At 36.9% G+C, this 27,683-nt stretch overlaps 1 protein-coding gene across 1 annotated transcript in view; it reads right to left on the bottom strand.

Annotated features, from left to right (window-relative positions):
• LOC107568682 (actin-binding LIM protein 3-like) overlaps positions 1–27,683 on the bottom strand; it is a 76,249-nt gene that overhangs the window by 8,772 nt on the left and 39,794 nt on the right. The window contains exons 5-17 of the mRNA XM_016254661.1: positions 24,264–24,390; positions 23,539–23,632; positions 18,800–18,887; positions 16,618–16,676; positions 16,448–16,519; positions 14,334–14,489; positions 13,558–13,587; positions 13,212–13,341; positions 11,696–11,794; positions 11,314–11,364; positions 6,990–7,109; positions 3,316–3,386; positions 2,881–3,034 (exon numbers count right to left, since the gene is read on the bottom strand). Coding sequence (XP_016110147.1) covers positions 2,881–3,034; positions 3,316–3,386; positions 6,990–7,109; positions 11,314–11,364; positions 11,696–11,794; positions 13,212–13,341; positions 13,558–13,587; positions 14,334–14,489; positions 16,448–16,519; positions 16,618–16,676; positions 18,800–18,887; positions 23,539–23,632; positions 24,264–24,390 — 1,251 coding nt within the window. The remainder of the gene's footprint in view (positions 1–2,880; positions 3,035–3,315; positions 3,387–6,989; positions 7,110–11,313; positions 11,365–11,695; positions 11,795–13,211; positions 13,342–13,557; positions 13,588–14,333; positions 14,490–16,447; positions 16,520–16,617; positions 16,677–18,799; positions 18,888–23,538; positions 23,633–24,263; positions 24,391–27,683) is intronic.

Genomic DNA, 27,683 nt, shown 5'->3' with positions numbered 1-27,683 from the left:
TATGTCCTCTGTAGAGGACACCAGGATTTAGTTTTTCTAAAAATAAAATGACAAGAGTAGACATGAAAAGGTAAAATCAATGGGAATTTATTTTAAATCAATCAATTTTTAGGTTTCAGGATTTTTTTATAACTAACTTTGTTTAAGGATGGTTCTCAACGATGTTATAAAATATATAACACAATGATTTGATATACCATTTTGCTTTATGCAATATGTGTGTAAAAATTCCATAAACTGGTTTTCCCATTAAGCACAATGTTATCTATACACTGTATCTAGTTTGCGTATTAAAGTGCTGTTTGGACAGCATGTTGAAAAAATAAATGTAATAATGGGAGTAGTAATTGGCCAGATTTTCATAATAATATCTAATATTTCATAAGAATAATGATATATAATTTGTTTTCCTATTCAATTCTTTTGTCTCCCAAAATGTATAATAAACATGCTTTTAGTCCTCTACAGTGGACATGTATGAAATGATGTCCTGTTTCATAACAAGAAGTCATATTATTCATAATATTCATTAAATATTAGTCATAACATTTTCCTGAGATGTTGATTTATGACAAACAATTTGAAAATTAATCAGATTTAAATTATAATTACAAAATATTATCATATTTCCATAAGGATGTACAATTTTATCACTAAATTAATGTCAGCCATTTTTAAAGACCAAGGAGAGGGAGTGGTCTCGGTGAAACATCCAATCATTTGGTATCTCTGGAAAGCCCTGAATGTGCTCTGTACAGGACATCCAGACTTAAACTGTGGCATGTGAGGTCTCAGAGAAATTCACTCAAATATAAGGTCCACTACAGAGGCAAAAACTCCATAACTGGGTCTCAGGAGGATATACAAATTAAAGATGAGATGAAATGTTCATTACCTGCCTATCTTAACCTTCAATGTCACCACTGTAATCCAGTGTATTAACTCAGTTGTATGAATTGGATCTACAATGTCACTCCCAAACTTCCCCTTGTGCTGTGCAGTAAATACGACCCATTTCTATTCAGGAATAAAAGAAGACATGGGACACCAGCATGGGCTGCACCAGGCATTGTGAAGTGTAGCGATGGATATGGGGGAGGGAAAAGCAGGAATATTGAAGCCAGATCCATGAACAGAAAGGGGAGGAATACAGGGAACTAAAGAGAGGGAGGGGATGAAGGGAAAATTCCAGATGCTTCATGCACTTCCCCATGAGATACACAGAAATAGAATTAAGGAGAGCAGCCCGCTGACATGCACATGAGGAGGGATGGAGAAAGAGGAAAAGGAAAAATGAGAAGAAGAAAAAAAGAGTAGGAGTGAAAGGTGGGTTGTAATGTAGGAAAGTTATTAAGTGAAGACAGATACAGTTACCAACCCCATTTATCAAATAAATATGGAAAATATTTCACCACACACACACACACAAAAAAAAATTCACAAGTGAATTTCAGAACATAATAATATACTGTATTCAAATTTGATTTTTTTTTTTTTTTTTTTTAATCCAGTGTATTAACTCAGTTGTATGAATTGGATCTACAATGTCACTCCCAAACTTCCCCTTGTGCTGTGCAGTAAATACGACCCATTTCTATTCAGGAATAAAAGAAGACATGGGACACCAGCATGGGCTGCACCAGGCATTGTGAAGTGTAGCGATGGATATGGGGGAGGGCAAAGCAGGAATATTGAAGCCAGATCCATGAACAGAAAGGGGAGGAATACAGGGAACTAAAGAGAGGGAGGGGATGAAGGGAAAATTCCAGATGCTTCATGCACTTCCCCATGAGATACACAGAAATAGAATTAAGGAGAGCAGCCCGCTGACATGCACATGAGGAGGGATGGAGAAAGAGGAAAAGGAAAAATGAGAAGAAGAAAAAAAGAGTAGGAGTGAAAGGTAGGTTGTAATGTAGGAAAGTTATTAAGTGAAGACAGATACAGTTACCAACCCCATTTATCAAATAAATATGGAAAATATTTCACCACACACACACACACACAAAAAAATTCACAAGTGAATTTCAGAACATAATAATATACTGTATTAAAATTTGATTTTTTTTTTTTAGATTTGCAACAGATTTTATATATCAATGGTATTAAATTATTAGTGTTCATAAAGATTAACTTTAAGTGAACATTACAGAATGGCAGTCTAAATGTAAAAATAATTTGTTCTTTTGAGGATTTTTCTGGAGGAGATATATATACACACACACACACACACATACATCATGCATATACTAAAATATTAGGGTGTTGGATATAGAAAGGTCAGATTGTGTGTTAATATAAGGAAAACAGCAACAGAGAGAAGTGTGTGTATGTGAAAAAAAGAGCGAGAGACAAAGAAATAACCAGAACAGGTGCACGGCACTGTATTGCTGTAGTGTAATAGGTTTTTTTTTTTTTTGCTGTGTCTGCACTATTCCTGAAACCCCTCAGAATTCCCCCTCCCAGCATCACAGTCCTATATCATCATATGCTGGCTGTGTCACCATTGACTCAAGTCTGCCTTCACTGTAAAGCGTTCCAGAGCTCCACTGCCTTAATTAGATGGCTCTGTGCCACATCTTCATTGACCATGCCGCCCTACGCTGAATGATGACAGCTATACTGAAGGTAAGCAAAGCAACTCCCATACTGCATGCAGTCAAAACCACACCGGACCTGTTGCCGTCATGCACTGAGATTGCTGGAAGGGAAAAGCTGGCCTTAGACAAACACAAACAGTAGGTTTGGCTTTGAAGGATCAAATGCAGCGACCAATATGACACGCCACGCTCTGTTTTTGATGACCCTATAGCAACCCCCTCCGAACACACATCTCTATAATCTGCGGTCATAGTGGAGCAGCTTAAGTGGAGTACTTACAGCCGTTAACTGTGTTGTTGTGGCCCATGCTGTGCAACATCTCCCTGCTCCCACTGCGGGAGTTCCGTGCGCTGCCCCAGGGGTCGTTGTCATAGGAACCGGAGCGGGCTTTCATCTCCTCCTTCAGGATCATCCTACCGATACCACCCTGAATCTGAGACACAGAGAGAAAGAGAAAGAGGAAGGCAGAACCAAATGAAATAATGAGCGAGCATCCTGCGATAGTAAGAGTGATCAGCACTTGACGCTTAGTGGCTAGATTTCAAAAATGGTTAAATGTAAATCTCTGTGTAGACAGATGGGCTATAACTTGATGACTGATCGCTGATTATCAAAACCAGGCAAGTTATATCTAATTATTTAATTAACATAAGCTTTAATTACTGGTTAGAGGGCAATGTGAAAATAAAGAGACGGCGTGCTTTATTGGCTTACTCTTTGAAGGCCATGACTCCAGCCATCTTCTTCTCCACCTGATGAGTACCTTCTCCGAATAGCGCGTAAAGCTGAGAGGGAAAGAAATTGAGAGAGAAAGCGAGAGTGAAATCATTTGTCTTGATGAAGCAAAAAACAGAATAGTTTAAGCATCTAAAGGGAGATACACAGCGTATTATAAAATAAACTTGAATGACAGCAAAAATATGCTATCAAATATGCTATAAAATGTATATATATATAGCCTGCAAAGACTCTCAATCGTGACTCCATGCCTGACTCCGGTCTCCCGGGTCCCTATTTTGATGTGAAATCCCTTATCGTATAGAATCACGGTGCCTACTTGGCCATCCTCTGGCCTCATGTAGAGAACAAAGGAGTCTTTTACCACCAGCCATATATATATATATATATATAGTATACACGCAATCTCTTATTTAATTTTAATACTTCTAATCTGCAAATCACTTTTGGCTCAGATTCAGTCTAAGATTTCAAATAAACAAGAAAACAGACACAAAGCCAAAAAACTTGAAGGAATTAAGGAGCCTTTTGATCTCAGAAACTACACCCACCTGTGATCCTTTGGTCAAACACATAGAAAAAAATCATATATTCATGATCGGGATACAACACAGCTAATAAAAATACAGTTCTTAAATGTTTTTACTGTATCTTGTCCCAACTGGAAGATGTAATTAAATATTGATAATATAATTTTTACAAAAATAAATGTAAAAGAAAGGACAATATTAATCACTTTAAGCATATTAGAATATCTCATACATTTCATGACAGCTTCTGTATTATTCTGCTTTTAGTAAATTAATTAGTTTGGCTTCAGATTTAATATAATAGATGTTCTTGTCAAATTTGATTCACACATTTAGAAAAAAAACTTTTCTAAATTTTATTAGATTATTAGATTAAAATTTGATTATTTCTGTAAAACAATTCAATAAAAAAAGAAAATTTGCTTTTGTGTTTATTTAGATGTTTTTGACTAGTTTGAGTATTACAAATTATGACTATTTATAAAGCATAATTTAGTGGAAACAGGTTAAACAGGTTAAGATATTTTGTATTAAATCACTACAATGCATTTGGGACTGCCCAATAGGAAAAGGAACTGCTCTGCAATATAATACTGTTATGGTCCCTGTTTAATTTCTTTGCCTTTTGGTTTTCCTTGTTCCCGTTTGCCTGTGTTTCTGCTAGTTAGTCTCCTTGGTTGTTAATTAGTTCTCCAAATCTGTTCTGTTTCAGTTCATTATTATCTGTCTATTTAACCCTGCAAACATGTCCTTGCGGGGCCCATGCTGGCTTTTTGTGGGCACAGTGGGCTAGGGCCAGCCCACACCAAACCTAAACAGGCCCAGTGCGGGCTTGCCCAGGCGAAGCCCACAGCTTTGGGCTCTCTGTGAGGAGGCCACACTAGCGGACTGTCCACATTAATCCTATGATGGCCCAGTGTGGGCCAGCCTGTTCGGGCCCAGAGCAACTTTTGTATCCTTTGGGCCCATGCAGGTTTTGTGTAGGCAGCCCTGTAATGCAACTAGGAGAATACAAACAACATTGACTGGTCATTCTTTAGCCACTTAATTTAATTGAAAAGAGACCTTTTCAGAACCTGTTGTTTCATATAGGCCAGGGATCCTCAAATCTGGCTCACGAGATCCACTTTCCTGCAGAGTTTAGTTCTAACCTTAATCAAACACACCTGAGCATGTCTTCAGGATCATTAGAAAATCACAGGTGGGTGAGTTTGATCAAAGTTGGAGCTAAACTCTGCAGGAAAGTGGATCTCACGAGCCATACTTGAGGTGTAACAGACATGTTAATAAGAATTTTGTAGACAGTTTTCTTCCTTACCACTAGGGGTGCTAGGGTGTTTTAGGTTTCCTTAAGTAAAGCCATGTGGTAGAAAGAGTTAGCAATAGTAAGCAGCAGTAGCCAGCATGGCTCATCTGCTGAACACATTGTGCTGTGTCCTGGTTAGGAAATGTGTCATTTCAAGCACAGTCTAAAGGACTTTTTTTTTCCTATTTGAAAGTGTACATTGCTGATGTTTTTTGCAGAGATGTTACATGTATGTATGGTCTATGTTTGGATTAATGCTAAGAGTTTAAGACAGTGTATTTGTATGTATTTTAGGAGGACTCTTTATTGGTGAGGCTACCACATCATGGTCCAGTTTGAATACGGATTTAACGTTCTTTTCGACATGAGATAGTCTGGACTATTTTTGACTTTTCAAAAATAAGAGTCTGGTGTTTGAGAGCTGTGGCGTGTTTTCATTACAAGAGGTTGGATTATTCATTTGCTATCAGTCAACTTCAGCTATGGACAGTGTTTGGAAATTGATGTACTACAGATAAGACTTTCACACACATCACCTTTCACGTGACGAAATCCTACAATCTTACATTGCTTTGTTTGCTTTTTTTGTACTTTTGTGTATTTGCATTTTTGGCTATATGTAGCTGCATTAACATGAATGGAATGTTTTCTATTTTGTATTTAATAAATCTATTGATTTGAAATCCCTTTGACTACTGTATGTTTTTGACAATATAGACATTAGTTATGTGGTGACTGCATCCATTTCAGATATGTATAACTGTTATTCCCAAAGACTTAAGTAATATTATAAAAGTATTTAACATGAAACAGATGTACTGTTGTAGATCAGAGGTGCCCAACCCTGTTCCTGGAGATCTACCTTCCTGCAGAGTTCAGCTCTAACCCTGATCAAACACAGCTGAACCAACTAATTAGGATCTGAGGGAGCACTTGATAATTGTAGACAGGTGTGTTTGATCAGGGTTGGAAGTTGGAACTGAACTCTGCAGGAAGGTAGATTTCCAGGACCAGGATTGGGCACCCCTGTTGTAGATTAATAGTGAGGGCTTCCTGGGGGCTAAGTGAGGGCTGCCTGTGCAGGGCCAGCACTAAGGGGCCAACGTTTTGCCAATGAGCAAAATCTCACAGGCCCTTTGCTGGCAGCCCGCTGGGGGCCCTTAGGCTAAAACACAGCTGAACCAACTAATTAGGATCTGAGGGAGCACTTGATAATTGTAGACAGGTGTGTTTGATCAGGGTTGGAAGTTGGAACTGAACTCTGCAGGAAGGTAGATTTCCAGGACCAGGATTGGGCACCCCTGTTGTAGATTAATAGTGAGGGCTTCCTGGGGGCTAAGTGAGGGCTGCCTGTGCAGGGCCAGCACTAAGGGGCCAACGTTTTGCCAATGAGCAAAATCTCACAGGCCCTTTGCTGGCAGCCCGCTGGGGGCCCTTAGGCTAGCCCTAAGTGGGCCCGTAAAGGGCCAGTGCAGGCTTGTTTGCAGGAAAGCCCTCTGTTTTAGTCACTTTGCTGTCCAGTATTGTTTGTGGTTTATGGTGTGTTGTATTTATTATTAAAGACTCTGTGTTGGAATTCTCCTGGGTTGTGCGCTTGGCTATCAGCAACACATAACAAATACATTATTGTTATGACATACTAAATGTATTATAGTCACATTGAATGTTTCCACATTCAGAGACTATAGGATCTTTATTGACATCCCTGTACTTTGAAACTTTTGGAATGATTGTGGCTGGTGTGAAGGACAGGAAAGTGCTGTGGGGCCAGTGAACTGAACGCATAGGACATTATGAATACATTCATCACTTACATTTAGGAGAGCTGGTGTAATGGTAGTAATCAGACTCTGAGTGCTGGTAGTGATCAGGCGAGTAGGCTGATGGGAATTTGGAAGATTGGACAATGTCCTCACTGGTCTTGCTCTTGGTTGCTGGATTGCAGTGATTGTCTGTGGGGAGAGTATGTCAAGATTATATCTTTGGAAAAGCTTGAGATATAACAGCACATAGTAGTACAATCAGGCCCCCTTTACATCTAACATTAGTATGCATTTTCAGTGATCGCACAATCCACATCAAAAACCAGCTGTAAGTGCACCCAATATGCTTTGTGATCATGAACACGACCTACTTTTAGCAGGTCCTAAAAGTAGATCTCATCACCTGATTTGAACAATATTCAATGCATTACTCCTCTGAACTGCATTTGGAATCTCTTGTTTTGCTTCCCAAATCCTCACTAATGCTTCTTCTAGTCTATTTTCACACGGACACTTTAACTTTTTTTTTTTGCTTGCTTTTCTAGACCATATTAACGTCCTTTACTGGTGAAACTATTTAATATAGGTAAACACATCTCTATTCAATCACTACAAACATTGGAACTCAACCTAAGTAATGCTAATGCAATGCTAGGTGTTAAGGGGGCATCAGAAAGAAAGATATAACGCTCACAAAACAGCCCAGAAGGAAATGACTTTAACACAATCCACAACACTCAATATTAAGCATCTGCATTTATATAAATGAGATATTGAATAAGCACAGAAAACACTTTAAAACTCTGTATTATTAGAAACGACACATATATTGATATATTGCCTTTCAAATCGAAAGCAAAACCAGTCAAAAACAGCACTGAACTCCCATCTATATAAAACAACACACACAAGAAGATTCAACACAAATACAGAAGCACAGGCCTCACAGAATATTACCAATCCCTAATGGAAAATACTTCACAGGGATGAGAGACGGAATGCAAGTGACGGACTGGAGATCATTCGAACAAACAAACAACCCAAAACGCAGACAGACAGATGTGCAGGGAGAGAGAATACTTACAGAGTGAATGGTGACCGAGGAAAGTAGAGGTGGAGGAAATTGTATTTAAGGTGGTGAGGGGAAAAAAAACAAGGGAAAAAAAAGAATAAGGGAAGAAATATTTGCATCCCAAAGAGTCTTCAGTGAGATTTTAAGTTTGGTACCCATATGGAAGAGAAGCAAATGATCTGCATGACAACAGTATGTGTCTTCTGCAGAAACACAGCTAGACATCTACAACAATATAACACTTTTCACTTACACATGCAGATCCACCATATGGGTAGCAAAATATTCCTTGTAAAGTGTTCATTACAGGCTTGTGACACGAGGATAAACGCAAATACACACTTGACTACACACAAAATGTAAACTGAGCCAACAAGCTCGCAGAGAAGGTTCTGACCTTTCTTAGAGATAACTTGACGGACTGTGCAAGTATCTGAACTGGCCAGTAAATAAATCTGCAGTATTAGTGCAGCTCTGTGCAACTCTGAAACAAATTAATCTTCCTTATGCCTTCTAGAGCTCTGTGGTTGTATACTGTCCATGCTAATTGGCAGGCCTACACAGAATCTCGACCAGAAGCTTTGAAGAACTCAAACGGCCATCGTTTACAAAGTTCTATATATCCCTTGCTCCCTGTGTGTTTGTCTTTTAAACATTTTAGCTAATTTGATGCTGTTAGAAACCAATAAATGTCTAGTGCGCTTCATTCCATTTAACAGTGCATCTTTTTCTTCCACTCAACTTTCTGTTAACATGCTTGGATACAGCACTCTGTGAACAGCCAGCTTCTTTGGCAATTAATGTTTGTGGCTTACCCTCCTTGTGAAGGGTGTCAATGATTGTCTTGTGGACAACTGTCAGATCAGCAGTCTTCCTCATGATTGTGTAGCCTAGTGAACCAAACTGAGAGGCCATTTTGAAGGCTCAGGAAACCTTTGTAGGTGTTTTGAGTTGATTAGCTGATTGGCATGTCACCATATTCTCATTTGTTGAGATAGTGAATTGGTGGGTTTTTGTTAAATGTGAGCCAAAATCCTCACAATTAAAAGAACCAAAGACTTAAACTACTTCAGTCTGTGTGCATTGAATTTATTTAATACACGAGTTTCACAATTTGAGTTGAATTACTGAAATAAATGAACTTTTCCACGACATTCAAATTTACTGAGATGCACCTGTATTACAGGACTGAATAGTTTCAAGCCAGCTGATTGCTGTGAAAATTTGTCTTTTGATATTTGTCAACATAAAACATGTTTCATTTATTATTATTATTTGTATTATTATCAGTGTTGGAGAAAATCACTATTAAAAGTAATGCATTACGATACTGCGTTACTCCATAAAAAGTAACTAATTGTGTTACTAATTGTCATTTTTTTATGGTAAGTATTGCTCTACATTGCTTTTGTGTTACTTTTTGTCAGTTGGGTTGGGCATGCTTATTTGTTTTTTAATAACAAAAAACACTAAAGTTATATTTTGGGTAACTGTAAGAGCACTTTCACACCAAAAGTGATATTAATAAGGTATCAGTGAATAAATGGGAAAGCAAAGTAACTTGCGTTACTTATTTAAAAAAGAAACTCAGACATTTCATTGCAAATTTAAAAGTAATATGTTACATTACTAGTTACATAAAAAAGTTATCTGATTATGGTACTTGTAATGCGCTACCCCAACACTGATTATTATTATTATTATTATTATTATCCTTCATTTTTTGTTCCTGACAAAAATACATAAAGTATGAAATAATATTTTTCTGGATTACATTAAAATACATAACTTTTTTGGTGGGGTGAAAACACTGGCATGGCAAAAAATCTGAACTGTTGAGCCCAGATAAAATCCTTAATGTTGAGCCCTTTATTTCCCATTAACCCACTTTATTATCTTTAAAATATATCAGGTATACTGTTATTATTTCTTATTTCTTGTTCAAAAACAAGGATCATAATTAATCATACGGAAAATGGCACAAGTCTGTAATGCACATTTATACAGAATATACACATATAAATACACACACAGAGACATGCAGTTAAGGGAAAGATGTACTATTACTATTGTTGAGTTAAAGGGTTAGAGTTCATGGCATTTTGAGGACATACTAACCAATGTACTTGACAAAAAGTTGTGATATTGTAAATTTACGAATGAACAGACAGATATATGCACATAAACAACAATCTATCAAAGGATTTGCCACCAAATAACTGACAGAAGTAGTGTAGGGACTTACCTAGTCCCTACAGTACATGTAACATTCAGTGTGTCATCAGAAACAATATGGCTGCCATTTGAACTCTGTGAACTACCGTAGGATGTTTAGACTTTCACGCTTGCTCATTTCATGCTTAAACAGGTTTGCCTTCCTAACAGCGGTTTCTCAACAGGGTTGAGCGTAACTTCAGTGGGGCTTCTCTGTGGCATCTAATGCGGTCACTTCCCAGTCGATCTAAAGCAGAGGGAGGGGGCATGGCAAGTTTTAACCATGCCTCAGCAAGCCTCATCCTTTCTTCATCACCCTCCTGTAGAAGCAAGGATGCGCTCCTGCCAGTTCTACATTCTTCTATCATGCACGGAAAGGAAAGCAGGATGCAATCTGATGCTTGAGCAGAAAGGACAATTTCTTATCCTTTTTTCAACTAAGACATACAGTTCCAAGAAATAAAGAATGTGAATCCATTTGATTTACATGAATTTCTTAATATATTGGTCATAAAATAGTAGATAAACACAGTTTGCTTAAACAAACAGGCAAAATTTATCCTGACCGTTGCAGATCTGCAATTATAGAAAACGTGTGGCAGTTAGATAAAAAGCATTTATTTTATATATATAAGTATTTACATACTTTTTCTATTTTGCACTGGTTCACTGAAGATGTAAAGATGTATAACAGTTTGTCTAATATTTTTTTAAGCACACTGTATTCATATATTGCTATGATTTATATCAGAGATCAGATCAAATTCAATGACCAATTTACACAGAATACTAGTTCAATCCAAAAAGGTTCACATACGTGTTCTTGCAACTGTACTAAGCTACTTCTAACATGTGTACCATGGTATATACTTCATTTGTGCACGCCAAATCCTCTAGTAATTTAATATGAGCTGTTTTTCTTCCTCATTTGCTCACTACTTCTCTTAAAGTCTTTTCGACTAAAGGGTTTGCTGGAGGACAGCTATGGAGGAGACTAACACTAATCAGACACATCTTTCCCATGAGCCCACACAGCCTCAGGACTGAGCGTGAGGGAAAACAGGCCAGAGCAGGCCGAGGAAACTATACCATGTCTCTTATAGATGGGAGGCTTCCTGTAGATGTTGGGCTCCCCTGTGGCTGAGAAGAAAGGGAGAGATTAGAAATAAAACATGGAGGAGATGTAAGTGACAGGCAGAAGAAAGCAAAGTAAACGGGGCAGGAAATGCTTTTTTGTTCTTCCTTTTCAGGCTTCCAGGGACCTTTAGGGTAAGGTGGAGGAGAGTGGAACGGTTGAAGACAACACAAAAAAGGAGTACAGCCATACTACAGATGTATAGCATAGACATATTCAACAGTTACAGAGACTTTGATTCATTAACGAGACTTTAATTTATATTCATATATACTGCTGGATGAATATGACAATGATGACAGCAGCCAATGAGGTGAATGTCGAGGCCTGGCCTACCTGGCACATGGAAATGCTTGGGAGCTTGGTTTGTGGTGGGCGTGCTGGACCGGGCATCTAGCTGATTGTAATAGGGTGAACTTCTGCCACTCTCAGTGCCTGTAGCAAGCCCCAAGCCAATGACAGTAACAGAACCAGAGCATGAGTGCACACTTCCTGTGCGCCCTAACCACACACACTCAATCATCACACCGGCGATCATCAGATCAATGATCCAAGATTAGCCAGGCAGGGACAGTATGCATTTCAAAACAGAAGAAAAGACATACTGTGCCAGACAGAGGGGTGCATAGGATGTGGGTGGAATGGCGGGACACACTCCCAAATAACAGCCAAACATATCCCACATAAAAAGCCTATAAAGCTTATTTTGGTTAAAGTCAACATGAAATCTCTTACTGTGCTCTTGTTGTAAATAATTCATCACAATCTCATTATTTTAAAAATGTATTTCATCAAAATTGAATAACTTTTTGGGTCACATCACAACTTTAAGATCCAATCAATTCCAGATGAATAAAGTACTGTCTTGCCCAGTGTTTATATTGTTAATTAAATTAAAATATATTTCCGTTAATTGAAATAAAGCTGAAACAAAATAAAATAATCACAATTGAGAATGAAATTTAGAAATGTTGCATTGAAATAAAATAAGTTGAAGTTGAAGTACTAAAAGATCTAGCAAACTATAACAGAAATAAAAATAAAGATGAATTGAAATATAAAAAATTATAAAATGATAAAAACATGACAAAATTAATAAAACAACAAAAATTTAAATGAAAACTGAAAATAAACAAATAAAAGGTACTTCAAAATACGAATGAATACTATAATAGTATCTAAATAATACTAAAATAGCACTTCTCCTTTCTCTTTTGTCACTGAACGTCCCATTTTACTTGTAAATAAATCACATTACAGAGGTAAAATTGGTTGTGAATATAATTTCATGCTGACTTTAAAATCACTATCAGTACTCAACATCAGTCACTACACTCTCATAAAAAAGATACAAAAGCTGTACTGGAGTGGTACCTTTTCAAAAGGTAAACCTTTGTACCTTATTTACCTATAAAGGATGCATACTGATACCTTAAATGTACATATCAGTACCTAAAATGTACAGTACATATTAGTACCTAAATGCAAGGGTACTACCCCAGTAACAATACTCTTGCAAAAGGTTTTGAAATTTTGTTCAATGTCCTTGCTATATAACGGCAAACCACAATTTTATGTATACAGGCAAAGCAAGAAATATATAGTATATTTTCCACTATACTGCATATTCAGTATAGTTCTCAAGCCATTCCTGCTGAAAAGACCAGCTTAGACCAGTATGCTGATTCAAGCTGGTTAGTGCTGGTCCACTATCCATGTAGTTTACCAGCAAGAAATGCTGGTCAACTTGCATAGTTTTCTGATGAACCCGCAAGCTGGTTACACCAGCATCCCATAAATCAGGGATGAGACGGAGTGTATTTTTTGTTTCTGCTCAGCAGCAGGGACTCACCGTATCTGTAGTAGTGCTGTGGAGAGCGGGGCATGATGGGAGACATGCCCTGTCTGCTGTAGGTGGGGGAGTCTATGTACCCCGGACTGGAGGATCTTCTCATCCTCATGTCCATACTGTCATACATGTCCTAGTCACATAAAATGCCATTATTCATAACTATGACTGTGAGAATCTCTCATTTTTATTTACTCAGTGACCAAAATGATTAATAGAGCAACAACTGTCAATTTATCACACTTAATCACACACTTACGTGCTAAATCTACTTTAGACAGATTGATAGCTTGGCTGCAAAATATATTGCTGTGGACTTAACACAGTAAATTTGAGTCAAAACTTTTACCTGAGAATAAGGGGAGAGTGTGCCCAAAGACTGTGGAGACAAAAAAAGGAGAGAGTGAGTACAACAGTAAATCAGAGATAAACCTTCAGTCTCTTCCTCCATGACATCTGATGTGTAAGGGGAGTGAAAAGAGCAAGAGGACGGAGGTGAAGGAGCCACTGTGATCAGACCAACCTATTTTGCATCTCCTGCAGAACTCAACATTATCTACTCGGCAAACATAAATTCAAGAGATAGTTCACCCAGCTATAGATAGTTCATCCTATCATTTACTCAGTCTCATGTCATTCCAAACTCTATGATTTTTCTTCTATATACTACAAACAAAATGATTAAGTAGCTTGTGTTCACAGTTCACTTCAATGTAAGAACCAGAGCAGCATCGACATTCTGCTAAACATCTCCTTTTGTGTTCCTCAAACATCATACAGGTTTAGAACAATATGTGGGGGAGTAAATGATAGAATTGCACATTTTTGGGTGAACTGTCCTTTTAAGCAACATCACACAAATCGCTAGCGTTTTTTAGAGAGCTTTCCAAAAGCAAACTAAAGCAAGGTGGCTCAACCAAAAGCACTCATATTCACTATTAATAGTGGGAGAAAGGCACAACATAGTGCTTCAGCAAACAAAAGCATACAGCCAGCCAACGGATGCAACATAGATGAGAAACTCAAAGCTAAGCTCGGCTAGGACCAGGCCAGTAGATCCGGCAACAGGGGGAGACATGCTAAAAGTCGACCCAGAGTGTCTCTAGTGGTCCTCTAGGGCAGTACCTCCCCAAAGCTGAGACGCTCTAGCCTGTCATCGGAGCAGTATCTGTGACTGGGCTCATTGAACCAGAAGTCTGGCCTCTGCACTTCATAAATGGCTTTAACCTTAGGTAGCGCCGCCAAGTCTTTGTAATCAAGGATCTCGTTCTCTATTTTTGCCTGAGGAGGAGGGACACGTGACAGATACACACACTCACACATCAAATGCAATGGGCAGGCCTGAAAAAAACAGCAATGATGACAGGCGACAGCAACATCAACAATACAATTAAGTGTGGGAATAAGCCCGCGGCACAGTTGGCACACTTTAAAGCAAGTGCCGTTAGAATTCAATTGAGCTCATGATTGAAACTGTAATATAGCACATAAATGCTACAAAAATGTCATAGTGGATTTGATAAGACTGCTTATGACATCATTTTTGTGGGATGTATAAACTACATGATCCAAATACTATTTCAAGGGATAGTTCAACCAAAAATGAAAACCATCATCATTTACCCACCCTCATGTCATTTCAAACCTGTATGACTTACTTACTTAAGTTAAACAAAATATATTTTTAAAAATGTCTCCATGCCCCCCCCCCCTCCATACTATGTAAGGGTCCAGTGTTGTTTTGGACCACACTGACCTTCATTGTATGGACAAAAACAGTTTAAATGTTTTACAAAGCATTTTATTTTGTGTTCAACAGGATAAAGAAAGTCGTACTGATTGGGAACGACACGAGGGTGAGTAAATGATGACACACTTTCATATTTTCATATCAACTATCCCTTTAAAATGTTTAAATTGGTGACTTTCTTTACCAATGATCCCAGATTGACCTTCAGCACGTGTCACGATTGACCTTAAGCAGAGTATGGAGCTGCAGGGCTTGCCAGCGTATATGCTTACAATGTGTTATGCATACATCAATCACACACACACTGCACAAAGGTTACACACTCGGGCTGGCCTTTACTTTCACATGTGATGTTAATGACGGCACCACTGCAGAACGCACACAAACACATTATGAACAAGCCAATAAACTCAAGCACGAGAGTCATCCATCTTGGGATGGCCAATAATACTTACATTTATGCATTTGACAGATGCTTTTATCCAAAGCAACCTTCAGTGCATTCAAGCTATACATTTTATCAGTACATGCATTCTCTGGAAATCAAACCTCTAACTGTCATGTGCCATGATGTACTAGTTGAAAAACCACAGGAATCTTCATGGCATTTTACACTACAAATCCAGTGTTTGGGGTTAACAAGATTTTAATGGTTTTGAAAGAAGTCTCTTATGCTCACCAAGGCTGCATTTATATGATCAAAAACACAGTAAAAACTGTAATATTGTGAAATATTTTTATAATTTAAAATAAATGTTTTCAATTTTAATGTATTTTAAAATGTGATTTATTCCTGTGATGCAAAGCTCAATTTTCAGCAGCCATTACTCCAGTCTTCAGTGCCACATGATCCTTCAGAAATAATTCTAATACGCTGATTTGAAACATTTCTTATTATCAATGTTGAAAAGCTGTGCTGCTCACTATTTTTATGGAAACCAAACCAAGAAATAAAACAGCATTTATGTGAAATAGGAATCTTTTGTAACATTATAAAAGTCTTTACTGTAACTTTTAATCAGTTTAATGCATCCTTGCTCAAGTATAAGTATTCTCTCTCTCTCTCTCTCTCTCTCTCTCTCTCTCTCTCAAAAAAAAAACAAAAAACCCAAACTTTTACTACTTTTACACTACTTTTCATGGCAGTGTATGTCAAATTTAAAATTTTGAATTTCAGTTCATTCAAAAATGGATGTTCTGTCATTATTTATATAATCAAATTTGGTAATTTGGTGATAACTGTACAGTGTTTTTGTGTCCCACAAAAGAAATACAGTCATACAGGTTTGGATCAACATGACAGTGAATAAAAGGTGACTGAATTTTCAATTTTGGGTGAACTGTCCCTTTAACTTGTACCTAACATTAACATGAACACATGTCAAAATAATGACAAAAAGTATCATCATTTTAAAATCAAATGTTCTGATTTTGTATCATTTACAGATCTATCGTTTTCTTTCGAGCTGGACAGTGAATGGCTACTTACACAGATGACTCTGCTGGGTGAACTAATGTTAGAGCCTGGCGGAGAGATGGAGGTTTCTGATGTGCGTCTGAGCTGTAAAATAAAATAAGAAAGAAAACAGAAGAGCTTCCGAGTGAGATCTGCAGGAATTTTGAAAATCAGTGTGTAACTGTTAAAAAAAAGACATTTACTCTCAGTTTCCTCTCTGCTCGAGATGCTTGTTTACACACAGGATGCCACACCTCTGAACCTGAGAAACAGAGCCAAACAAAGAGGAGAACGTTAGATACAGCGCATAAAACCTTTAATCCAGCCATGTGTTAATTCAAGACACCTTAAAATGACTTGATTTAAAACGTAAAAAGTGGGATTATGAGATTAAACCACATGGATTTCAGTTGACCAGTTATATTTATTTTTTTTATTTACCAAGGATACATTAAAAAGAGCAAAAGTGACAGTAAAGACCTTCACATTGTTACAAAATGTTAATGTTAAAAGATTATCACAGTTTCAACATTTATACTAATAAAACATTTCACTAACATGTTAAATTGTAATAATATTTCAAAATATTACTGTTTCACTGTATTTTTTGATGCAGACTTAGTGAGAATAAGATACTTCTTTCAAAAATATAAAATAAAATATCTTACTGAACCCAAACTTTTAATCATTAGGATATAAAAGTGGTATTAAATTTAAATCATACTTCTACATTTTATAAAAGCAAATGGCTGCAATATAACAAAGAGTGAAAAATTTAAGGGGGTCTGAATACTTTCCGTACCCACTGTATATATTCTCATTTTTAATTTATTTTTTTATTTAAATTATTATTATTTTTTTTTTTTGTGTGCTGTCATCTCTCTCTCTTTTTTTTTTTTGGAGTAGGCACTAGCTCCATGTCCTTTTTTGAAGAAAATGTCCCTGATGGACTTGCAATATGACATTTTTATTGCAAATTTTATTCAATTTGCCATTTTAGACCTGCCTGCCAGTCACATTCCTCCTGACCTCAATGGTGAGTTTGAGATTTGGAAGCAGATGGATAACTCAAGCTAAAGCAAATACATTTAATGTAATGACTCTATGAGAAGAAAGGCCAGAGTGCATTCATTCAACTGTGGTATTTCAATTTCAGATTAATGGCTTTTTTAATCCGATGCTCTGTCTCTGCCTGGCTCATTCTCTCCCTTTCTTGTTCCCTACGTACCTCTCTCTTTTTGCATGATAGTAATGTGCTGACGGCCGGCTCTGCTGACTTTTAAATGCATTTACCTCAAGATGTGTTCGCTAGCCTGTAACACACTTACACATCTCCGCACTGAATGTGAAACGGAACAGACAAACACAGAGAAAGACCTGCGGTGCATTCTAATGTCCACCAGCCGCTGGCACTGGAAGTCATATGAGCGATCACACAATTCTACAGAGGAAATCCACTGAATGGGGCATTGAGACGGATCAAGACGAGCCTCTGTGACTCTTTGTGGAACAACATCAGTTTCTTCATAAAAGTCTCACTACAGCCTTACTATCTCCCACATGAATCTTGCATATTGTTCATGATGGTCTGGAAATGAAGCTAATATTGAAAGATTGTCATGGAATATTCTATAAAGAGCTCTTTTATAAGCAAAGTGCTCATCTGCTCTGTCACAAGGATGAACTTGTGAATGAATATCTCAATTATTTTTTCTAAACAAAAACTTACTTTGAGTAATTTTTAAAAAACCCTTTTAATCTCTCATACGTTTCAGAAAACATCTTTCACAAGGTTTCTCACAAGAATTGCCAAAGTGTGCAATGAAAAGTTAAAAAATCTCCTAAAGTCACTTTAATGTCATACAGTAGCTGTATACTCTTACTTCTCTGTATGTCAATGAGTGCCTGCTTTTTTTATTTCTGTGTTCAGTTGTCTGGGACATAAGATCTTTGCTCATCAATGCAAATCCCATAGGCACCTGAGACATTTGAGATTTCTCATGTTAATGTATACACATTATGGAACACATGCCCAATGTTAAATATATTATATATTTTTATATAACATTATATATTTATATATGTGTAATGTTCATTGTTAGAAAAAAATTTAATTAGGTGTTTAACACTATAGTTAAACATGTTTCCACATTTAAGTAATTGCAAAGCTCATAGAAAATGAATAGAAAATAAAACAGCTCATATAATTTGAAGTTCGACCACTTGAGGTTGACAATCACTATTTTCTGAAAGTTAAGCAACTTTCACTGACCATTTGTTGAAAAAGAAAAAAAAATCACTTCCTTATTTGGAAGAGTTTCAGGCCCTACTTTGCACCCTATTCATGGAAAGTGCCGGCTGTTGGCCTCTGTAACCTCTCCTCACCTGTGAGATACATCTCCTCTCCTTCTATAAATGTCATCTGACACCTGGCACAGCGAGCACAAGTGGGGTGGTAGTGCTTCCCTCCAGCCTGGACAGAGAAAGACAGGGACAAACAGAGGAATTTGAAAATATTGTAGGATACTCTTAAAAGATTTTAAAACCTGTACAGCACATAAAAGCTCCACCTGTTAAACCCATTATCATGAGCACAATAAACAAGTAAACATATACTTGTCTCAACAGTGTCCTCCATATTAAGCAACAAAGCACTCCTCCTTTATTGCAGTTTTAATACTGCTCAAGACTCATTTCAGCTCTACAGACGTTTAATGACTCGCTTGCTCACCGTACACACATTTAAAGCTTACGTAGATCCTTCAGTGCCAAGAATCAGTAATTGAGAGAATTGTTCCCCTGGGCCAGTTAAAAAAAATATGAGCTTGTTGATGGAACTGCAGAGAATTAACAATTTTTTTAATATTTACACTGGTTGTTCAGAGTTCTAGTTGAGGAAATGGGACAAATTAGATAGAACAAAAATGTCCCCTAAGTGTACGGTGTAAAAAGGCATTCATTCAACAGTTAATACTGGTCCTTCAAGCTAGTCAAGCAGCATACCAGCAGTGCTGCTGTAACAGTCCAACAGTACTGACACTTTCACAGTTTGTATTTACGTCGTTACACCAGTAGGTGGCGACTAGTGACTGTCTTTATAAGAGAGTCATTGGAATCATTCACTCAGCTGATTCATTCAAAAATACGAATTTATTCAGGTACTAAACACAATGTGTTTATGAATGAATCATTAAATTATTTAATCATTCACTGAACTGATTGATTTAAAACCAAACATCACATGTGACTGTCATTGTAAACGAGACATTGAATCATTTAATCACTTGGCTCGGTTCAAAACTAATTAACTGGAAATGATTCAGCAACAAAATATGTGACTGTCTTTATGAATGAATCACTGAATGAGCCACTAAAACAATTTGTACAAAACACTGATTCGCTGATAAACAAGACATGTGACCGTCTTCATGAATGAGTCACTGAATCAGTCACTCAAATGATTCGTTAAAAACATTCATTCATTCAGGAAAAAACATGACTTTCTGAAAGCGTCACTCAACTATTTAATCACTTACTGAACTGAATTATAGTACAAAACTGATTCATTAAGGAGTGAAACGTGACTGTCTTCATGAAAGGGTCGGCAGAATCATTCACGCAACTGATTCATTTAACATGAATCATGTGACTGTTTTTATGAATGAGTCATTGAATCAGTCACTCAAACAATTTGTTCAAAACACTTATTCATTCAGGAACAAAACAAGTGACTCTCTTCAGTAAGTCACTTGAATCATTCACTCAAATTCTCTTCAAAAACACTAAATGGTCTGAGCTGCTCAGATACACAACCATGGATTCTTTTGTGACTTTGTTTGGAACTATCTACATTAGAAGAATAAAGACCAACAAAATAACTGCCTATTATGTATGTAATAGTAATTGGGTCAACGGGTATTTAGTTATGCTGCTCCATTTGATTGGAATCAACTACAAGATAAGTTGTGCTTAAAAGAGTTGGTATCACTAAATGATTTTAAATGTATTTTAAAGGATCTATTTGTAGAGTCACCTGATTGTAAATGTTTTGAGTGATTTGTGTATGTTTCTGTGTATGTAAACAAATGTATTTTGTTTTATGTGTAACTATATGTGCTGCCTATCTTGGCCAGGACTCACTTGTAAATGAAATTTTAAAATCTCAAGAGTTTTTAAATTTCCTGGTTAAATAAAGGTAAAATAAATAAAAAAATTATAAAAATGTAAAAAGTAAGTACTTAAGACTAGTATGACAGTTGCTATTTATAGACTAACACTGCAAATACACCAAATGTTGTCTCATTAGGAAGCCCAAAGAAAGGAGCATAGTGGAGAGGAGGCACAGAGCAGGTGGCGAAAGAAGGCCAGTTTATGAGCTAGAGCAGCGTTTCCCAACCGGGGTGCCGTCTGTCGAGAGCAGGGGTGCTGTGTAAAAAAAATCATTTTTTTATATTTTTAAATTGCTAAAATTTTCAAAAAAGCAGCTATTATATAATATCCATTTCTGATGTCGCCAATAATTAGAGATGCACTGATATTCCGGCTGCCGAAAATTAGTTCACCGCTCAGGATTCACTTTCATGTGGTGTGATGCTCTGCGTATTATCCCGCTCTATGCGTGTGTGCGCTACGCTCAGTCGCTCACGGCCCATGTGAGTGCTCCACTCATATACTGTTCATGCTCATCGGAACAGCAAAATCCACTCAGAAATCGAGCTGACAGGAAACATCTATGTAGTACAGTATTGTTTCTGTTGCAATAGCCCTACTGTGGTGTAACAAGGTGTGGTAAATGGACAACTCTGGTAACGCTGCCCTCTCATTCATTGATCTGCTAACCGTTATGCTCACGTGTCCTCTGATAATAATAGCTTTCTAGGATTAAACATTATTTGGATAATTGGTAAAAAAAAAATATATATATCTTAATAGCCCTACTGTGTGTTAGACCTACCTGAAAAACTAAAAAGCAATTTATTTCATTTGTAGGCCTATCGTTATTTTTTATTTGTGCTATCATTAGTCATTTCTTTATTTGTTCTTATTTTATTATTAACTGCTTAGCCTCCTTGTAATTTTTTATTCAATTCAAAGTTTTAAATCAAGCTATCTCGTGCTACTGCAACAAAATGACCCAACTGTGAAAATCAAAAATACACTGAGTGAGCAAAACTTTGTTTAATTACCATTATAATTAATTAGCTATCTCACAATGTTTACATATGAATAAAAGACTACATTAAAATCGGTCATATAAATTGGTCTTTTCATTAGAAATTAGCCTCCTGATTGCCACCATCGATGGACAATTTTTTTTTATAATATTAAAAATATCTGTATGACAGTATATTCTGCAGTTCTTCCCTGCTATACCGAATATCTATACTTTTCAAAGTATCATATCGAAGTTAGAAATTCAAATATTGTGACAAAATTTATTTTGTAGGGTGCCACAAATTTGTTAAAATTTCCAAAGGGTGCCACGAGAAAGGTTGGGAAACACTGAGCTAGAGACATAGTGTATGCTGTCATTGCTCCAGGAATCAGTGAGCTGTCAGCTTCTAAATGCTCAGAGGCATGTGGTATCACTAGGTGTCTCCTAGGGGGAATGAGTGCAAATCAAACAGGCAGATAGAGATAAATCAGCCTGTGTCCCACTAGCTATAAATAACCTGACTTGAGTTCTCGCTGGAACACGGAGCACTTCACACCAGACACTCAGACTGGGATAAGAGCAAACAGAGTGACAGGAACTCTGTTTGTGTGTGAGTACACACACATCTCACTCAAATGCATGTGTATTAGCATTAAGCTTCATCAACTCTGGAACTCTCAGCTGGCAAATTATCTCCTTTCTTATTTGTATGTAAACTACCTCATCATGTTTCTCTTCCCCTGCGACCGTCACATTACTCAAAGTCTCTCACGTTCTCTGTCTCTCTCTCCATGACTCCACAACCCTACTAGGAAGTGTCAGAAAATAGCAAGTCAATAAAAAAAAGAGTGCCCGGGGTACCTGCCAAAATAATCTTGCTTATGAAGCGTCAAAGGCCAGAATATTAGGACAAGCCACAGGGGAGGAAAACTTAAGACAGGGCAACCCACTGGCTCTTCATTAGCTCGATCACTCATTCTCTCAGTAACTATCCATTGAAACAGTTGTAAAGAGCCTTAATGTTTAACGCTCCATTTGCAACACACACACACACACACAGATATATATATACAGGAAGAACAAGAAATATAAATATCAAAGGCAATAATAGTGATGCTTTCCTTACTTGTTTATTCTCTCAAAGCGTTATCCTCTACTAGTCTCTCAAAGGTGTATTTTTTGCCATCTGTTAACCATAAATGGTAAAAGTGTTCTGAGAGAGAAAAAGGTGTGTATTTCTGAGGGAAGAGTGCTTCAAATGGTGGTTTTTATTCCCCTGTCTGTATGGGCTTCTTCATCCATCTCCTCATATTTAGCCCTTGATCTTTTTATAACGGAGGCTTGCTGCCTGGCCTGCTTGATGGATAAATGTATATTCTTTTCAGGTATAACTCAACGTAATCAGTGTCTATTCAGCAGAGTTCAGGTAATTCAGTGTCAATAGCAATCAAAGACGAGTCACTCATCACAAAGAACTACTACAGTATATGTGTTTAAGTAATGAGTCAATTGCTCAGGTTCAATGTTCTCTACATGGAGTCCACAAAGGTATTACAGGTGGTCTGTGGACAAGAATAAAACTTACATTATATTTCTAACAAATAACACTACCATTTAAAAGTTTGGGGTCAATTTGTTTTAGTTTTTTTTGTATGTTTTTCAAAGTCTCTTATTATTATCAATGTTAAAAACAGTTGTGCTGCTTAATATTTTTGTAAAAACCCTGATAGATTTTTTCAGTACTCTATGATGAATAGAAAGTTCAAAAGAACAGCAAGAACTGCATTACAAATGTCTTAACTATAATTTTGATCAATTTACTGCATCCTTGATAATAAAAAGTAGTTATTTCTTAAATTGCACTGTAAGGTATAATTTTTGTTTTTGTTAATAATATAATATCATAGGCAGATCTAACTTTTCTCTATATGTCTAGGTTGGGGGGTGGGGGGTGGGGATGTAGACTCACCTCCAGCACACGTCCACTGATGTATCTGTCACATGTTTCACACTTTATCCCAAACTGGGTGTGGTAGTCTGACTCACAGTAAGGAATGCCGTCTCTGCATGCAAATTAAGACTCACATGAATGACCACATTCTTATACTGTTACCAAAAGTAAAATACATGTGTTTAGGTTTTGCGAAACCAAAAAACTATGACCTCCGTGACTCTATTATTATTATTATTTTTTACAAAAGTCCCCAACAGGAGCACCTTCTTATCAGTAAATCAAGTATATATACATACACATTACCATTCAAAAGTTTGGGGTCCGTAAGACTTTTAATGTCTTTAAATGAATCTCTTATGCTCACAAATCTGCATTTATTTGATAAAAAATACAGAAATATTGTGAAATATTATTACAATTTAAAATAATTATTTTAATATTTTGTATATTTATTTTTAACACCATTACTCGAGTCACATGACTTTTGAATGGTAATGTATATACAGTGAGAAAGTGTCCACACAAATTTCTGAATCTAAATTGAATTGTATATCCACATATTTTATATCCACATATACCAATGATACAAAGGCCTATTAATGGAAGCAAATGTGTAAAATATTAGTGAAACTAATTAAACAGAGTTAATCTGGTTCCAAACACAAGAAACAGGCTGCTTTGTGCAACACAATGTGTGGTTGAAAGAAAGCCAGCAGGTCAACAGTAGGAGTGTCACTCACTTGCTGATGTACTCTCCCGTCAGGACCAGGCCGCAGGTCTGACACCTGAAGCAGCTGACGTGCCACTGTTTCTCTAATGCCAGCAGAGATTGACCCTGTTTGATCTCCTCCTTACAACCTGCACAGTCTAAAAGAGCCATGAGGAAGGGAAGAGAGGTTATATAATGGACTTAAGGTTCAAAAGTCTTTCCTGTGTCCAGTCGGCCTTGACAGGTTTATAACAAAAAACACATGAAATACAAATCAATAAATCGGTATTGAGGTTAGGTTAGCAGAAATACACTGTTGAGCTTTGTAGGCTGGGTAGGCCAGCATATGATGTATGACCGTAACAGGATTTTGAGCACAGAAAGGCCAGTGCATCATTTGTTTTAATTTGGAAGAAGTTCAGCTATGTTTACAGTATTTGCGCTGTGACACAGAGCTCGGCTTTCTTCAGTTCACCTTCACGATCAATAAGGTAAATCTTTATACAGACAGCTGTTAAAGTATGCACTCTTATATTCCAACAATTTCTTTCCTCAATGACACAATGTTGTCTTTTTTTGCTCAATTTTACCAACAAAAATATTACCTAGGCTTTAAAGCCACAGCAGAACTACTGTGCGACTCCGTGCAACACGACTGCAACACACAGCGGTGATTCGTTTCTGAATGAATCCATGTTTTGAACGAATCGGGTGAACCAATTATTAAAAGGCCGATTCATAAAGACAGCTAGTTACATCATTCCTGGATGAATCAGCAGTTTGTACGAATCGAATGAATGAATGGATGACTCAATACATTTTTTTTACCGATATATACCACCACCTACTGGCAGTTTTAGTTTATTATTTAGAGTAGTGTTGGGCGATATGGTCATTTTTCAAATCGTCATATCGCCAGTCCGTGAGATCGCCAATAGACGATATTATCTTGTAATAGGCTATTTCATAACTATTTGGTGTTTTATACCACGCGCGCGAGAGAGAGGGAGCCTATGAAATCACCATGAATCTAAATAATATACTTTCAAACATACTGATAAACTAACATGTTAAATACAAAAATATTTAAAACAGCTAGTTCAGATATATTCGGATACAACAGTCATACATTGCTATTAGGACCGCGCGTCCTGTGACAAGTTTGCCGCATCGACGCACGGAAGTTACAGATCAGTCTGGTCTGCAAAATCAGTCAATGGTGAAAATCAAAAGTAGATTTATTTTAAAGACCAACAGTTTAATACTAAATATTGGACATAAACGAACACGTTAAATATAAAGTATTTATTTGGAGACTCCTTCACCGGCAGCAGGCTCCTCATTTGTGCGCGCGTGTGTGTGTGTGTGTGTGTGTGTGTGAAATACAGTGCTGAAAGAGAAAGTGGGGCAATTTGATAATAATAGCCGAATTATAATGGGCCGCCTAATAATAATAATTATTATTATTATTATTATTGTTATTAATAATACATTAATAGGAGAATGAGCCTAATATCGTCTTGACTATCGACAAAGACATCTGCTATCGTCGATATCTCTGACTATCGTCGATACACAATACTATCATCTATCAGCACAACCCTAATTTAGAGTATCACTTCATTAAAAAAATCATATTTCCATATAAACTTTTTTTTTAATAATAATAATAATACATTTAAAAAAAAACATTAAAGGGATAGTTCACCCAAAAATGAAAAATATGTCATCATTTACTCACCCTCATGTTGTTTCAAGCCTGTATGTCTTACTTTGCTTTGCAGAACATAAAATAAGGTATTTTGGTATGGAGACTCCTTTGGTTACCAATGACTTTCATTGTATGAACAAAAAATACTGAGATGTTTCTCGAATTATCTTCTTTTATGCTCCATAGTTTATGTTAGGCAGTTGTAGCCTAATAATGTTTGCGTAATAAATTTTGTTGAATCAAATAAAATATTTATTTCTAAAGCTCCATTTTATAATATCTACTTGATACTTTTCTCATTTAACACAATAATAGCTTTAAATTATCTTTTGTGGGTATTTTCACAGCCAAATTTAATTTACGATAAATTAGATGAATTAATTGCCACATAATGTAACTAATTAGATTAAAAAATGTTAATCAACTGACAGCCCTACTTTATATATATATACATAATGGGAAAGAATGCACAAAAAAATGACAAGTTCATATATTTTCAGACTCTCTACATTTGATCAACCAAAGAGTAAACAGACACAGAGCTCAGGCGCTCTTCATCTCTGGCCTTTATAAAAACTTCACAGCATTTTGCCTCTGTTTACCAAGACGCTACACATTTTCTAATCTGTTGAACAGGGGCAGGGGCGGACTTAGTGATTTGGGGGCCCTAAGCAAATTCCAGGTATGGGGCCCCAACAGAATTACTATGTGCTCTTTTACTCCTAACCCTTATTTTGCTTGCTCGCTCTCATAGTTTATAGCTTATTTATCCCTTCACAACCAGTAATTAGTCAAATGTTTTACTAACATAAAATTATCCCATGCAACTCATCAATTCTGAAGGCATATGGTAGGATTTGCTGAGAAACAAATCGAAAATGTAATCTAAGTTAGCCTATTATTAAGCAAAAATCTCCAGTCATTGCATTCGTGGATTTATACAGTTCGTGCCAGCATGCCTAGGAAAAGCACACAAGCCAGCGAGTCATTTTGAAACATCAAGAAAAATAAAACTATGACTTGAAACACAATAATTTCTTTACTGAGGTGAATATCCCTGTTCTGAGACAGTCAGACAGTATTATACAGCCTAGAATGTGTGAAAAGAGCTCTCCCTCAAATAATCACTAAAAGCTGTCACTTCAGTTCATTGCGATCTCACGCATTCCGTTAATAAGCTCTCTACACGGCACAATTGATCTCTTATTTACATCGTATCTACACTTTGTTATAATGAGAGGATTCCCGAGCTTGCAGAACTCAGCACTTGACAAAAACTTGGCATTTTGAACGGTGAGTGGATTCTAACTTAAACACTTCGGGTCATTACGTTCAAGAAATTAAACGATATATCTGTGATTGGCTACATTGTTGCAAATATGTTTCGCCAATAGGCCTATCAGATGGGGCCCCCTGATTCCCCGGGGCCCTAAGCGGCCGCTTACCTCGCTTATTGGATAAGTCCGCCCCTGAACAGGGGTCTGTTCTCTCCCCTCAGAGACATGCAGGTCAATACAGCCATATGGAGGGTTTTAGCTCCCAGGCAGTCAGAAAAAAAAATAAATAAATATAAGGAAGACTACTGAAAACACCCAAGAGATGGAGAATTATGAATGTGAATTTCCAAACACACACACACACACACACACCCACACACTCAACTTTTGAGTGGCAGATTTGGCAAAATACTTATATACGGTTTACTATACTTATTTATCTAGCCTTTTTTTCTTTGTTAGA

Source organism: Sinocyclocheilus grahami, unplaced genomic scaffold (assembly GCF_001515645.1).
Source record: "Sinocyclocheilus grahami isolate Dianchi unplaced genomic scaffold, SAMN03320097.WGS_v1.1 scaffold1273.1, whole genome shotgun sequence".
NCBI classification, from domain to species: Eukaryota; Metazoa; Chordata; class Actinopteri; order Cypriniformes; family Cyprinidae; genus Sinocyclocheilus; species Sinocyclocheilus grahami.
This window is presented reverse-complemented; position numbering and strand designations above follow the sequence as displayed.